This window comes from Grus americana, chromosome 5 (assembly GCF_028858705.1).
Source record: "Grus americana isolate bGruAme1 chromosome 5, bGruAme1.mat, whole genome shotgun sequence".
Lineage (NCBI taxonomy): Eukaryota > Metazoa > Chordata > Aves > Gruiformes > Gruidae > Grus > Grus americana.
Genome location: NC_072856.1, coordinates 68,217,228 through 68,232,958, shown reverse-complemented (window position 1 = coordinate 68,232,958; position 15,731 = coordinate 68,217,228). Strand labels below are relative to the sequence as shown.

General features: G+C 46.5%; 1 protein-coding gene across 5 annotated transcripts; it reads left to right on the top strand.

The window, feature by feature from the left end:
- The first annotated feature begins 337 nt into the window (after window positions 1-337).
- On the top strand, window positions 338-15,454 carry KLHDC2 (kelch domain containing 2). 5 transcript variants are annotated; one of them, XR_008577178.1, is made up of 15 exons: window positions 338-474; window positions 2,218-2,385; window positions 3,205-3,284; window positions 4,308-4,425; window positions 5,776-5,891; window positions 8,338-8,419; window positions 8,508-8,591; window positions 10,546-10,626; window positions 10,711-10,769; window positions 11,118-11,227; window positions 11,695-11,767; window positions 12,853-12,940; window positions 13,823-13,908; window positions 14,121-14,173; window positions 14,455-14,535. XR_008577178.1 is itself a non-coding variant. In XM_054825755.1 (14 exons), the coding sequence occupies exons 2-14, from the start codon at window positions 2,230-2,232 to the stop codon at window positions 14,576-14,578; spliced, it is 1,224 nt and encodes a 407-aa protein (XP_054681730.1). In that variant the 5' UTR covers window positions 339-474; window positions 2,218-2,229; the 3' UTR covers window positions 14,579-15,454. The 5 variants fall into 5 exon arrangements, 4 of the variants coding, with proteins under 4 accessions (XP_054681732.1, XP_054681730.1, XP_054681731.1 ...); XM_054825755.1 differs by lacking the exon at window positions 13,823-13,908 and having other exon boundaries at window positions 339-474; window positions 14,455-15,454; XM_054825756.1 differs by lacking the exon at window positions 13,823-13,908 and having other exon boundaries at window positions 456-530; window positions 14,455-15,454.
- Window positions 15,455-15,731: the final 277 nt, after the last annotated feature.

The window sequence follows — 15,731 nt, the reverse complement described above, 5'->3', positions numbered from 1 at the left end:
GGTTTTGGAGCAAAATTATATCCCAAGGGGAAGTTTTGTGACTGGGTATTGTAGCTGAGCCATGATTTTATATGTGCTAAGCTCAAGCATTTACTCTTCGTTTGGTGGCTTTATTTAACTGAGAAGTTCCGATCTCTCGGTGAACGTGGTTCAACACTCCAAATCGTTGGTCCCAGTTTTCGGGGGGGGGGGGGGCGGTCCGAGACCAGGCGGCCGCGTTGCCATCTCCCCCTCCCGCAGACAAGCCTCGCTGCCGGACGGTGCTCTCCCTGAGGCGATGTGCTGCGGCTTAGCTCCGCTCGCACCGCAGAGTTACTCCTGCAAGCAGCCGCAGCGGGGAGCCCCCTCCGCCGCGGCGGGACCGCGACAGGTCCCGGTCCCCTCCCGGGGCAGCAGCGGGGCGGGACGGCGCCTGCGCGTCGCTGCCGGAAGCGGCCGCCCGCGGCGGATGTTGACGCTGCGCGGCCCGCCGAGGTGAGGGAGGGAAGCAGGGGGCGGCCGCGCCGTCCGCCCAGCAGCCTCCCGCCGCGGTAGGGTCTGGGCCCCGGGGGAGCGGGACCAGACCGTGGGGATCAGTGGGGAGGCGGCTTAGCAGGGCGCCGGGGGGAGGCTCTGGAGCGCGGGTCTGGGGTCCGAGGCGGCGCGGAGGGACGGACCCGCGGGGTGAGGGGGGGAGGCTGGAGCGAAGAGGGGGCTGCGCGCTGTGGGGCTCCGGGAGGGATCAGCCCTAGACAGAAAGCGGGGAGCGCCGGGGGGGTTGTTAACGGGTCCGGTCGGTGCGATGATGGCGCATTGCTCTGCGCGGCTGCTGCTCTGGTTGGGGCGCGGGTTATGCGTATGTCCCGGCAGGTAATGTTTATCGGGCTCAGCACGGGAGGAGACCACGTCTGCTCAGTCGGGGTGTCGTGAGGGAGGTGGACAGCCGGGGCAGAGCCACAGAGGGCTGGGAATTGCAGAGACGTGTGGGAAGCGTTTCGTATGGAACTGGAAAATGGCTAAAGGGGACAGGAGATGTCCAGTGTGTCCTGGGTTGTTAAAAAAATAAAAATGCTGGTCACTGGGGAGACGTCAGTAAAAATATGGTAAACTTGAAGCAGACAGATGTTACCGAGGTGTGAGTAAAGGTTTTAATTTAAAGCATAATTAAAGCTCGGGGTGGTGCAGTTTCTCTATCACGGGAGCAATTCCAATTAAACGAAAAGCTGTTAGGAGTGGTGTAGGTGTCGAGGATTTTGTGTGAGTGCAGGGTTTGGTAGTCTCCTTAAGGTCCTTTTCACTTCTCACTTTGCCTGGTTGCACAAAACCGTTGCTTGGATTGTCCAGCTGCCCTGACCTTTTGATCTGTGTCTGAAAATCTTTGTGTGGTGATGGTTTCAACTTGTAGCTGTAGGAATGCTACACTTGGACTTGGGAATGGCTTGTAAGTGGAAGGGAACTTTGGCTTTTCAGGGGTCCCCCTGCTCCATTACGGGCTGAGAGAGCATGCGAGCAGCTTCCAGGATGACCTGGCAGGGCTGACTTCAGCATCTCCTCCTGGCTGGATTCCTCCCATAGTTGGGGCTTTGAATTACCAGTGACCCCAGTGACAGCACGGCCCTGGGGCTGCTCGCGTACCAAAGCCCTGGCGTGCAGGCTGCTCTGACCCCGAAGCTGCACAGCGCTCAGGAGCCACAGGCTGGGTGTGCATAGCTGTTGTCTTTCCAGGACACTCTGGGTTTTGGCCTTCTCTGTGCCAGCAAGATTTGGAGCAAAGGTCTTTGTTTTGTGGTTTGGGGGTGGGGTTTTTTTTAAATGTAGGTAACGTGTCTTGCATTTAAGAGCTATATGAAGGTTTGTGTGCAGGAGACTTGGCTGAGGCAGCCCAGAGGGGCTTTGCCTGAAAAGCTGCAGGAGTTTTCACTTTTGTGAAAACCATACTGTAGGCGGAGCTTTCAAATTTATTCTGTTGTGGGTTGTTTTTTTAGTCATCAATTAATATATAGGTAAGTGTGATTAAAAAAAAAAAGAGACCTTGTCTTAAATTGGCAACTGAAATGATTAGAAATAACACCCAACTGAGGAATCCCCATCTGAAACTTTCTCAACTGATATCAACTTTTTCCGCTAAAACATCATTGTGAAAGAAACAACAGTGTGTAGTTTCTCTTTTTGTGTTCTCTGGTGGTTTCTCCTGATGGTTTTCAAAGCTCCATACTATGTGTTGTTCTGTGCACGTAGTGCTGTATCGAAATGGCCGATGATAACGAAGATCTGCAGGCAGATGAAGAGCTCCCGGCTCCAGCTGAGGAGAGCTTTGAGCAGCTGGAGAACGATAGCCCCGCTGAGCGCAGCGGGCACGTGGCAGTCACTGATGGACGCTGCATGTATGTCTGGGGAGGCTATAAGGTACGCTGCTCTCCTTGTTAAGTAAGCCTTCTGCCACCCCTGGTGCTGGTAATTACATCCCATTAGTTTGGGAGTGACAGTGTAAAATTATCCCTCCCCCAGAAAAGAAAAGCTCAAGTTAACAAATTAGAATATGACATTTAAGAGTTTTGAAATACTGAAATAAATTGTGAGTGCTAAATGCAGACCTTGGCAAACATAACTTTTGTGGGATGCAGGGTGTTGTTTGCCTTTGTCGACTCACGTGTCAGTTGGAAGAGAAGGAAATACTGTCTGATTTAAAATGCACACCGTGCAAAATGGTGCTTTTATTTACAGCATTATCAGCACAACTGTATATCGTGTGTTAATGGTCACGGGCTGGTTATTTATCACACTGGGGTGAGCAAGCAGAAGCAAGTCATTTAACAATTTTGACAGGAATTAAGATGAATTGACTCAGTAAATAAGTTGGTAGCTCAAGGCAAAGCCTTGGTGTATTGTTCTGGTGGTGTTGTGCGGGGGGTGGGGGAACTAAAAAGGAAATTTTGGCTCATTTATGCACCCTAGATATCCTGCTTGGGCTATGAAAAGGAGGTCTAGCTTCCATTTACCCCATCCGTGGCTCTGCTGGGAGCTTGCCTGGTCCCCAGCAGAAGCTAAAATAGGCTAATACCTGCTGTGCAGGTGAGGGGTACAGGAGTGTGGCAGGCACTGCTCCTGCTGTTTTCTGTTCCACGATGAGATCTCTGAGGGGGTGCAAACATTCGCAGGAGTCTGTAATTCAGTGTGTCAAGCATCCTTCTAATGTTGCTTTTTCTTTTCTGACCTGTTCTGCAGAATGCCCAAGTTAGGGGATTTTATGACTTCTATCTGCCTAGAGATGAAATATGGATCTACAACATGGAAACTGGAAGATGGTACAGTAAATAATTAACTTAATTGGTTTTGGTGGGGAAAAAAAAGATAAATTCTTAAACTGGTATAGAAAGCACACTCAGGGTCTGTGGACAGAGAGAGAATTCCTTCATCTCTTTGTTCCCACCTATCAAACTGTTGCGTAAACGTGTAAAATATTTCCAATTTTTTTTTTTCCCTGTGAAAACAACAAATATGTTTTCACAGGGTGAAGTAGGAGAGGCAGCTTGGACAGGCAGCTTGTAGAGGAGTATGTGATCAACAGTGTGAAGTGTTTTGGGATGCCTGGTATAGGATATAGCACCTGAAAATTGTGATTGTACCACTTGTGATTACAGCGGTATGTTGATGAGGGAACCCATATTGAGTTTTTTATTTGTTTTCCTTTTAATGTTTGTTTTAAATGTTGATGCAGCCAGAGAAACTACTGTGTCATCTTAGACTGTTGGGAGCACAAAAGTTGTGTGAAACCTCGTGCCTGATAGTGCGAGACAAGGGAATCCAGTGCTCCAGTTGCGTAGCTAGCTGGGGCCTTGCGCAGCAAAGCCAAGTCCCCGCTGCGCTTTGCAGAAAGTGCAGTTTCAGAAGGGCTCACACGCCTTGTTGCGGTTAGGGGAAGCCTTGGATGCCAGCCGGAAGCTCATCTTTGTGGTTGTAATGTTTACAAACATTAAAAATCCAGTAGCAAAACAGAAACCTTTGGTTTGGACAGGTGCATCCTCTTTGCCTGAGGCTCTTTCTGGGATTTTCAACGTGAAAGGCATACCGAACTCCTGAACTAGGCAGACAGGATTCCTCCCCCACAAAACATGTATTAATTAAATTGCCTTTTCCCCACCCCCCTCCGTCATACCAGGTTAGTGTTGTAAATTGTTAAACTTGCAAGGGTGTGAAGAACTCATAACTGAATGGTCCACAGTGACCTATTGCAATTAAAAACATACTGGCAGTGTTATAAAACTCCTTTCCAGATGAAATCGTTATTGTTCATTCTTATCAGATAAAATATTTTAAACTGCTTCTAGGAAGAAGAGTAAAACAGAGGGAGATGTTCCACCTTCCATGTCTGGAAGTTGTGCCGTGTGTGTAGACAGAGTGGTGTACCTCTTTGGAGGACATCATGCACGTGGCAATACAAACAAGGTTAGTAATTTAAAGATAAACCCCTCCTCACAAATAAGTTTCTTCTCATTAGCTTTTGTTCCCATTTTTTATAAACTAGAGATGGCCTTTTCAGTTAATTAAAATCCATCCAAAGCAAGGAATATATCATTTTAATAAATCAAGGAAATATTTCCTTCTGAATGACTGCACAGGTTGGATCTCATTTCAGAGCTTAAATGTCAGTAACGGGATGCTGAACATGTATCCAGTCACTGTGTCCTCCATGGCTTCTGCAGCATAATATTTTCATCTACTGGCTCTCTAGTTCTTGGAAGTAGATAACCATCTTTCTCATCCTGTCAGCAGCTTCCCCAGATGCGAACTACAACTGAAGTTGTATTCTTTTTGTGCTTGCCGAAAAAGTTTGGACTAACAAAATACGGTGCTTACTGCTTGGATGTTTTTTTCCATGCAGGTGATCACCTGGCTGACTTTTACCAGTTCACTGTATTAATTTCTCTGCAACAGGTCAGATAATGTGGTGTTTGTAAAACAGGTCAGCCTTTAGCTTTGCATCGTTTCACATGATTGTACTCTGGTAGTTTTACACCACTGAAGAAACACCATGACCTATTATTTGTTCTGGTTGCAGTTGTTCTTGTGCAATTCACCCTATAAATCGCATTGCATTGGTGCCTTTGAGTTTGCTTCTTTTGAAAGATGGGAATTTCCAGAGTTCACTGAAATAATACCAGGAGGTGATTTGTAACTGCTCTGTAGTTGTTTGAAATGTTATTCTTCTCTGGAGTCTCTGATAATATTTTCTGATGTTCTGGAAGTGTGTTTTCAATTAAATAGTTTTGGCTTCGCTCTTAAGTATAAACTGAAAGTAGCTTGATGCAATGCTTGCAAACAGTTTGAAACAATCTACGTTTATAAAGTGTGACTTCCTGCTGTGGTATTCTTACATTTCAGTTAGCTTATATGTCTGTATCAGCTATTTCTCTCCATGTAAAATGATGTAACACACAGAGAAGGGATGATACTTCTGGGTTTTTTTAACCAGATTTCTTTTTATTGTAAGATAGTTGCTACTTTGTGCACGGCTTCATTGTATCCCATCCCAGCTTTTGAATGGTAAAACTCCATGTCCATAGTCCTGATACTTTTGTAAAAAAAAGTGTTTGGGGCTTGGGTCTGCAGCAAGATGAGGATCTTTGGATCCGTACTTTGTTCCAAACATTGTCAGTGCTCTGTGCAGCTAGGAAAAGGACTTTTAAAGTATTTCTATACCAATACATGCTATTTAAAAGTTAGTATTTTAACATCAGTCAGACTTAAGCTTTAAGCTAACTGTGTGGGTAAAAAAAATCTTTTTATTTTCTACAGTTCTACATGTTAAATTCCAGATCCACGGACAAAGTGCTGCAGTGGGTCAGAGTAGAGTGTCAGGGGGTACCCCCTTCATCAAAGGACAAACTTGGCGTTTGGGTTTACAAAAACAAGTAAGGCTCCAGCGACAAAGTCAGCACAGCTATCCTTGCGCGTGTGTTTGCTTTTAATCGCTCTTAGTCTTGTCATTATGTCTTTTTGTTTGAACAAGAGCTGCGGAAGGACTTCTTGCCTGCAGCACATACATGCTTCAGGAAGATGATGGATTTCTTCCCCATCCAGCCTTTTAAAACTGCTCCATCCTTTAACCGTTGATAAGTGAAAAACCTCCCTCCCAATTTGGGTATATGTAAGCTGCAAAGTATCTCAGTGAGTCACAGTCCAAAATGTAGGCTCATGACAGGCAAATCTTCCACAGTGTGTTCTCAGTACACCACTTTAAAGGCACTGCATCGTGGTTACTTGTATCAGCGTCGTTCCTCTTGGCGATTGCATCGGGAATTATTCTTCATGGACTAATCCTGTAAAGGATTCCTGGTATCACACAGATTGCGATCTTTTGGTCATGTCTTGTGGGACAGCTTGTGTTTCTTTGATAGTTGAAGATCAGGAAGCCATTTTAATTTTAAAATTGTATGTGGCTTTTTCAGCTGTGCACATGCTTCATTCAGCATGTGTTGTGCCGGTTGCACAAAACAAGGAATGCGTTAGATGAACTGCTATTGATGTTATCTGATTTAATGTGTTGGGATAGTGTCCCAGAGATGCCAGGAGGCCTTTTGGCACTGCAAACCTTGGAAAAGATGAGGAAGACAAGGAGAACGTGTTGAAGCCAGATAAGCTGACGTGCAAAACATTGCTGTTGCCTTGCACCTTCCTCCTTCGTTCAGTTAGTGTAGTGCTGGTCCTCCCCCTGATCAGGGAGCTGTGTGATGAGATCGTTCCAGAGGATAGACTGAGGAAAGCCCCTGTGGTAGGTAGTTTCCTGGTTCCACACGCTTGCTGTATCCCAGCTGCTCAGGAGGTCAGAGATGGAAGTGAGTTATCTCAGAGGAGGGCAGGGACTTTTGGCTCTCTTCTTAGAGCATCTGCCCAGGGCTGGTTTCTCCGAGGGTTCCTGGCTTCCAGAGAACAGAACTCCAGAATGGTCTGGCACAAGTGACAGCTCACATGGCCAGAATTGTCCCCTTGCAGGAGAAGCTGGAAAGGCTGATCCCCATGGAGCAGGGCTCTCCCTGCAGGCTGTGGGCCAGGCGCCTGGCGTTGGCAGTGCTGCTGCTGCTGTGAATATGGGGTGACGGTCAGGGGCCCCTGGTTCTTCTTTGGTCACAGCTGGCACCAGTTACAGGTTCTTACTGTCTTCTCGTGTCAGGGCAGGGGTTAAAGCTGTTAACTACAAAACCTTAACTGGGCAGCACAGGCATCTTCTGCCTCTTAGCACAGCTGGTCTTGGCTGTATCATCTCTGGCTCTACTGAGGCAGAGAAGTCCAGGATGCTGTATGTCCTTGTGTTTGAGCCACGTATGGTGATTTTGGTGTGTAAGATTGCAGGTGGCTGTGCTGCTTTGTCCGTTACGTGGAGAGAAAGCCCACTGTTAGGATATTTGCTGTGTGATTTGCTGTGGAGACTCGTGAAAGATAGGAAATGGCCTGTGGTGCTAGTTTTCAGATTCTTGACGTGGAGAGAAAGCTTACTGTTATGATACTTGATGTGATCAGTTTAGATGTAAATCTGTGCAAGACTGGAGTTTTGGGTATTCAGTTAGGTGGTATAGATTGTTTTCTGTTTCTTCATTATTCAGTAAGACTTTTTGATAAAACCATGCCATTCGTTTCTAAGTGCTAAAACCCAAACATAAAATGTTAAGGTAAATTACATTTAAAAAAAAAAAAAAAGAACAGTAAAACCAGATGAGTGATTGCTCATTGCAACTGTTCTTCATGCTTTGAAACAAAATGCAACAAGTACAAAGAAAAATATAGTTCCCAAAAAAACCCCCTAAAAACTTCCCAGGAAGCTTCATTGGTAGAAGGTCTGCTGCATGTAGTATGCCTTGGTCTCCTCCTGCCCTGCTCTGCCTAGCACACATCTCCACAGTGACAAGCTGTAATGCTTCCCCTTTGCTTCGTGCAGGAGTGTCTGTGAACATTTTGGGCTTAGGGAAAATGGGCAGAGGGCTTGGGAAGGGTGGAGGTGGGAAACTGCAGGAATAAACCCTTGGAGCTGCTATGTGGGAGCCCCAGTAGCGAAGGCTGAAGCGCAGAAACACAGCAGCAGGCCTGTTAGCTTCACACGTTTGGAACCGGAGCAAAGCCTGGAAGCCTGAGACCTGGGAAACAGCTGGGGAGGGATTTAATGTGGGTGGTAGGGACAATTAGGCAAGAAACAGGGCCCCACACTTGGGAAACTTGCATTGTAGACCTATTGGAAGTAATGAAGCCAAAGGAGCTTCCCTGTTTTTCCTGTTTTCTGTTTGAGCACAGCCTTTACAGAACTTTAATTTGTAGCCACAGATGTGATAGCATTTCTAATAGATGTTGATGCATGTTTTGTTTCAGGCTGATATTTTTTGGAGGCTATGGTTACTTTCCTGAAGGGAAACAACGGGGAACTTTTGAATTTGATGAAACGTCTTTTTGGGTAAGTAAACCTTGAAGTAATTTGTATTTAAACTTCAATATTTGATTAGTGCTTATTAAAACTTGTTGCTTATTTAATATTTTTAAAGAATTCAGGTCTTCCTAGAGGGTGGAACGACCACGTGCATGTTCTGGACACTGAAACTTTTACTTGGAGCCAGCCTATAACTACGGTAATTATTCATCCTATGTCAGTTGTTTTAAGTTGCAGCTCTTAAGAAATGTGTGCATTGTGTGCCATATCTCTTCGAGCATCCTGTGAAAGTAAGCATGAGTCTGCTAGACCTGAGTTTACTGCTTTAATTTGTGTCAAGTTAGAAGAGCGTGCTGATTGAAGGGCCTCCTTGCAGAATGAAGCTATCTTAACCTGTTGTATCTCTTGGGGGGTCCTGTCTCTAGGCTGCATCTCCCTGGCATTATTTTAGAAGACGTGGTTAGCTGTTTGCAAGCAAGAAGCATGGAAATTCACCCAAAATAATTTTTTCTACTTTCCTGCTCCGCCCTGCAGCCTTGTTCACATGTCACCAGTGTTTAACTGCCAAGTGAGCAGTTGTCAGGTGCTCTGTGATCCTCCCTTCTTCTGGATATAGACCAGTCCCTAAATGCTAGGAGTTAGAAAAGACAGAAGAACTTTCTGAAATACCTAGTGCTAGCAGGAGGATGTGAGAAATGCCCTGCAGAGCTGTAAGACTTGGACTCCACAAATGGACGGCGTGGAGCTGAGCTTGTCTCCGTGGTGCTCGCTAGGGTTGTTTTCTCCATGGGATGAATCACAGGCTGATGACCAAATGCCGCTCACTCTAGCTGGTGGGAAGCGCTGTGTCTGCAGCACTGCTGGTTTCTGCTCTTCTGGCTTCCCTCTCGGGACATGCAGTCTGTCTGACCCAACCCAGGGAGGAAACTTGGCTCAGGACTGTGTGACCAGGGCTCTCTTCCCTTCTCACACTTCCTGAGCCAGCTGCCTTATTTCCCTGTGCCTTACTCTAATGCCAGCAAAGTGGGACTGTTAATTTCTTTCCTATGTATGGAGTCTGTGAGGTGTCATTAGCTTGTGTTTGCAGTCTTAACTATAACATGCTTGTAGGGGCAGAACTGTTAAGAGAGGGGTTTGAAACACCATTGGTAGAATTAGCCTTGGAAACACCTCCTCAAAATAAAAATTACCTGCTGCCTATTCAGTAGCATTCTTGAGGCCATTTAAACTGAATTTAAACCATTCATTTACCTAGTTCCTCTCCTCTCCAAAAAACTTGTCTTTTATTTTGCTCTCTCTCTCTCTTCATCATTTTTTCCTGTTGACTTGCTTTTTCTTTCATGCTTCAGTGGCATTTTTCTCATGGAGAGCTCAGGAAAACGAAGTGTGTGGTTTCCTGTCATCCTCGCTCTAACGTGACAGTTTGGTACATCTCACTTGGGTGCTGGATTGTGGTCAAAACAAAACAAAACACTCCGTAATTACAAATGTACCCCATCTGAGGTGTCCCAGAAGTATTCAGGAGCAGGCAAATGGAGTCATATTGTGACAGAATGAGAGGAAATGAAATTTGAGATAAGTAACTCCTTACTGAGATTACAAAAAAATTGCTTTTTGTCTTACTATGTACTGATCTCAAATATTGCAGAAGTAACTCAGGAAAAATACTGTTGAATGGTTCATTATGTCATTGTCTCATTCACCGTTAGAGGTCTTCTGTGACTGTCTGAACCCCCTTCTAAAAGCAAAATTTATATCTTGACACTTAAAGAGGAAAAAAAAAAAATTCCATTTTTAATTAGTTTTCTGATCTTCCATCCATCAAAAAAAGCAAGTTCCTGCACACAAAATGACTTACTGGATGTTTTTTCACTTTCTGTTCCTTGTTGGCCTTAAACCTGAGTTTAGTTCAGCCTTTCATCTGCTCGAGTGCCTGCTTTGCGGCACTGCGAGACCTTGCTTGCCTGGAGCAGGACCCCCGGTGAGCTCGCCTGGCGTTGGCGTAGCCGTGCTGCTAGGGTCTGCAGTGGGCACCTTCAGCCCAGCTCCTCTTTGCTCGATCTACTGCAGGTTTCCAGTGAAATGGCATTTTCTCTCTTTTGTTAACGCATCAAATAAACTTACCTTCTTACTTCACCATTTTCTTTTCCCAGGGTAAAACTCCGTCACCGCGAGCAGCTCACGCCTGTGCTACAGTTGGGAACAGAGGCTACGTTTTTGGTGGCAGATACAGAGTAAGCCCCAGCCCACTTTAACAATGTGTTACTTGAAACCTAAATGGAGTATTTCTGTTTCAACCATGGTCTGCTTTGTTGTAGGAGTCCAGAATGAATGATCTGTACTATCTGAACTTGGATACATGGGAGTGGAGTGAAATGTAGGTACTAAAACTTGAGTTCTTTTGTTTGTAAAGTGAGACAGAGATGTCATTTTTATTCATGTCTAATCGTCCTAGTGAAACGTGGTAGAATTAAGTAAGCAGTAAACTCAAGTAGAATGGATCCTCCTGATCAGTTGCTGACTCTTGCTGTCAGGATCTTTGAAGTATTAATATGAGCAAAAACTCTTACTGTGTCTAAAGAAATTAAATTTGCTGTTGGGTCACGAGCTATGTGCAGTATGAAGCAGCATCCTTCAAATATCTGAAAAATAATCAGAGCAGAAAAGAGCAGCAGTATTTTATTGTAGTGCATGTGTGATTTACGGTGCTTTTATTGAAATACAGAATCACGCAAGGCATTTGCCCAGTTGGCCGATCGTGGCATTCTTTAACACCAATTTCCTCAGATCACCTCTTCCTCTTCGGAGGATTCACCACTGACAAGCAGCCATTAAGTAAGTCATTCCAAAAGCACTTTGTGTTGTCTTTGTGTTCTTAAACAGTTGTGCACAGAAGCTTGAATTATTGCCCAGTCACCTTAAATTCTCGCTAAATTCCTTCCATGCACTCGTGATCCCACTCCTTATGGTCAGCAGCTAATTTCACGGAGCAGGAGTCACTGCATGTGTTGACACACTATTATTTATAGAAATTAATCTACTCTAAAATTGTATCTAATACAAATTGCAATTAGTAAGAGCTTTACAGTTCTCCATCTTCCCCTTCTGACTTCGCTCCCATAAATCATTATTAAATGCCTATTTTCAAATAGCCAGCTCAAAGTTCCATAGAGTTTTTCGTAAAAAAACTTGATTTATTTAAGAACAAAAATGGACTGTTACACCAGAGTAGATGTGCATTGCAGCAAACATGAAAGAACTAACAGACTACTGCTTGTATTTGGGGTTTTGCTTGTTTCCAGGTGATGCTTGGATTTATTGTATCAGCAAGAATGAGTGGATACAGTTTGAGCATAACTATTCTGAAAAACCAAGGTACGGTGGATGCTTCCCTGGAGACTTATAAAAAAGAGTGAGGAGGCTTTTCATTTTTGCTTTCAGGGAGAGGACATGCACAGTACTCATTTTTATAACAATACAAATGCTACCTTCTGCCCCAGAAATGCAGGTGTATTGAATGTACGCAAAAATACAAGATGAATACTAGTGCAGGGCTGGTGCTGGGGGCAGCGTATAGCTCAGTGTTTATGAAACAGCAGGAAAGGTGGGGATTGAGGGTTGATCTGGCTGCAGCAGCGTCCGAGCTGCAAGTGCCAGCACAGGAGCTAACTCGAACCTGCGTGTTCTTGCTCTGCCAGCAAACTGGACACAGGCAGGTGTCACTGGCGGCATCCTCGCTGGTGGCTAACCCTGTGCACACCCAGGATATTTTTGTCTTGCTGCGTAAATTAGAGATGATGACCTGCAATTTAAAAGCATCAGAACTACTGTGATGTATGTGTATGGCATTGAAAACACTCGTGTCACATGAGTTACTGTGACCTGTCTTGTTTAGGGAAGTGTTCTGCTCTGAGATAAATGGGTTAAAGCAGCGATGCTTCCTGGCCTTGCTCCTGCTGGGGATGAAGAGGGGCCTGTTCCCCTGGGGCAGTAACAAGGCTGAGCGGCTGCCCCCACCCGCTTCCCCCCTTTAGAGCGGCAGGACAGTGCCCTGGTGTTGCTGAACGCATGGGTGAGCTCAGTTGTTTTTAGCAGAGCAATCCAAAATTTGACTGACTGCGTTCCTTCAGTCTTTTGACTCAAGTGGGACACAATAACAACGTTTTGTGCAAGCAGATGGTTACAGCCATCCACCAGAAGTGACAGGACTGTGGGTTTTACACACGCCTGCACCTGCAGGCAGCATGCCCCACAGCCCTGCTGTAGCCAGGACACTTCGCACAGCTCATGGTTTGCTGACCAGTTTTCTTTGAACATAAACTCCTGTTGAGTTAGTCACGCCTGCAGCATATTGGTGGAAGGGCAAACTTGCGTGTGTTGACTTTAAATACAAATCCTAAACATGCATTATTGGGCAGGGTGTTGTTTTGGTTTAATACAGCGCTGACTTCTGTTTCTAGGTTGTGGCATACCGCTTGTGCAAGCGAAGAGGGAGAGGTGATCATCTTTGGGGGCTGTGCCAACAACTTACTTGCCCATTCTAAAGCTGTAAGTTTATGTGGAGCTTTCCCTTCCTGCGCAGCCCGGCCCTTCCTGCTGCAGCTGGGGTGTCTTATCACTCCAGCGAGCATGAAATGCTTGTAGTTGGCAGCGTGATCTCTGGAGGGCTGACAAAGGTGCACAAACAAAACTTGAAGGGGAAATGCTTTGCTGCTTTTCTGGAAACCAGGTCGTTATTCATTATTTAAACTATGACTTACTTTCCCTCACACGTGTGTTTCACTTGGAGCCTGTCCTTGTCTCCCAACTAGCATTTAGCTTTGCCCTCTGCTTCTCATGGGGGTGTTTTCAGGGAGCCACTCCCAAAGTAATTTCTTCACTGTGGTGCCTACAACGAGGCCAGGTGAGAACAGGCTGAGCAGAGGGGGGGCTCTTTAGGACAGGGGTGTCCTGAGGGCTGAAAAGACACGTGGAAAGGCAGACTGGGAACAAGCACCTCGTAGTGTACCAACCAGTGGGCGTCAGCTGGAATGGGCAAGTGGCAAACCAGAGTGGTGCAACACTTCTTTGTGCACCAACACTTCAACTTGGTGGGTGGTAGGTTTGTGTGCTTGAGGAGCAGGTGCAACCATCTTAAAAAAACCCCAAGCATTGCCTGCTGAGCCTGCGACAGTCCTTGTGTCCAAAGTCCCTCAGTGCAGAGCCCTGGACTTGGAACATCTACCTGCAGGTTGTGTTGCTATTCTCCCCCAAGTACGAGTGTTGGCCAGGTTCAGAGCTGGCACTTGGGGCTCCCAGCCCCCTCGTGCACACTTGTGCCGACTGTAGAGGCCGGGCCAGGGCTCCCAGCCCCATCCCGGTGACAGCAACTGGAGACGTGGCACAGGGATGGCGCCTGAGCCTGTCCACTGTGTGCCTGTTCTCCTCCAGCTGTTTCTGTGAACTGACACAAGATCTGGGATTTGAGTCGTCTGTAGTTCCCTGAGTGCCCGCAACTTCCCACACTGTAAGAACTGGTGAGCAATTCTGTGTTCAGCTTGTCCACTGCCTGTGTGATTTACATGAAGTCCAGGCTACTCCCTCCCCACCAGCCCTGGAGCCCTGCCCTTTGCCTTTCCTTCCAGGTGTCTGCCTGAGCCTCAGCTGGTTTGGCTCCTGCTGTAAGGATGCCAATTCACATAACCAAACTGCCTTTCTCTCTCTCCCCCCCTCTCCCACTCCCCCCCAGGCTCACAGTAATGAAATACTCGTGTTTTCTCTACAACCAAGATCTCTCGTAAGGTAAGAAAGCAAGTCTTCAACATTCAACTGTTGCATCTCTAGCCAAGACAAGTAGTGCAGGGTTACTGCCAGATCTGTTCCTTATGTTTCCAAAAATACTTGAAAACATTTCTTCCCTTAAAGAACGCTGAAAGAACAGCCAGTTGTGAGAGGATAGAGCAAGCTTCCTGCCAGAAGCACACAAAGGCACTGACGAGGAGACTAAATAGCTGCAAAGAATGAGCTTGCCTCGCAGCCCTTGTCTGACCCGGTGCTAACACAGGGTGTTTCCCTCTCCCCAGGCTGTGCCTGGAAGCGGTCATCTGCTTTAAGGAGATGCTGGCCAGTTCCTGGAATTGCCTCCCCAAGCACTTGCTGCACAGCGTCAATCAGCGGTTTGGAAGCAACAACACCTCGGGCTCCTGAGGCCTCCGCAGGCACTGCTGAATGAGCTGCGCCCAGATGAGCAGCTCTCAGAAGATGTAATAATCATACCACGTGTGGCAAACGTAAACTTGTATAGGTTAAATATCTGTATCGTAGGTAGTTGCTTCTTGCCTTTAAGTTGCATGTGAATGGCCTAGAGAGAACCTATTTTTGTGTAAAGATGTTTGCAATAAATGTATTTAATGCAAGTGGAGATGTAGCTTGTGCTTAAGCTAAAACTAATTCTGGGTTTGTCCACCTTGAAGCATGCGTGAGGGCCAGCCCCAAGGCGTGCATGTGTGGAAACACTTGTTACAGAGTCCCTAGCTGCAGACTTTAGCAGTTGCGCAGGAAATACTGAAGAGGAGTGTTGCTTTAGGCTGGGCTGACGATTGCTGTGACAGGTGAACAGTCCTGGGGTAGCCTACAGCATTAGGAAACTGCTTAACATTCTACCAGAAATGCTTATGGTCAGAGAAATGGGATTTACAAACTGTACATTGTCGAGTTGATAAACTGTCATAACCCTTCAGCTGTTAAAGCACCACTACTCTGCTTGTTTGTAGTTTGGTGGGTGTTTTTTTTTTTTTTTGGAACTCTTTATGTTGTGGAACTTCAATTGTGAACCTTAGGTAGCAGATATTCTGCCCTGAGAAGTGTAACTGAAAGTGCTTGAGCCTGTTGTCGGCTGTGTCAGTGACCTGTGGAGCTCCCCTACAGCTGGAGCAGCCGGAGCCACTTCAGCGTGGCAGAGGTACCCCCGAGGGGGCGGTGACAGCGGGGCCAAGGAGCAGGCTGTGCTGCTGCGGGGAAGGGGCGAAACCATGTTTAAGCTGTCCTCAAAACAAAATAAAAACACTGACTTCTAGAACAAAATAATTCCTGTATTGTATTTCTTGTGCAAGCTTTAGCTATGGCTGCAGTGAGTGCTCAGGGTGGTGCAGAGCAGTGGTTTGACATCTCTGGGGGTGCCAATACAGCACGGGGGGGGGTTACTCTGACCCTTGAGCCCCAGCTCTCTGTCCCTGCCTGTTCTCCCCTCCCCTGGGATTCCAGTTACTCAGCACAGCTTGGCCATGCTGGTGGGACTGGGTGCTCTGCACGGCTGGAGCTGGGACCGCACCTCCCCTCCCCTGGCAGCTGGCGGCGTGTT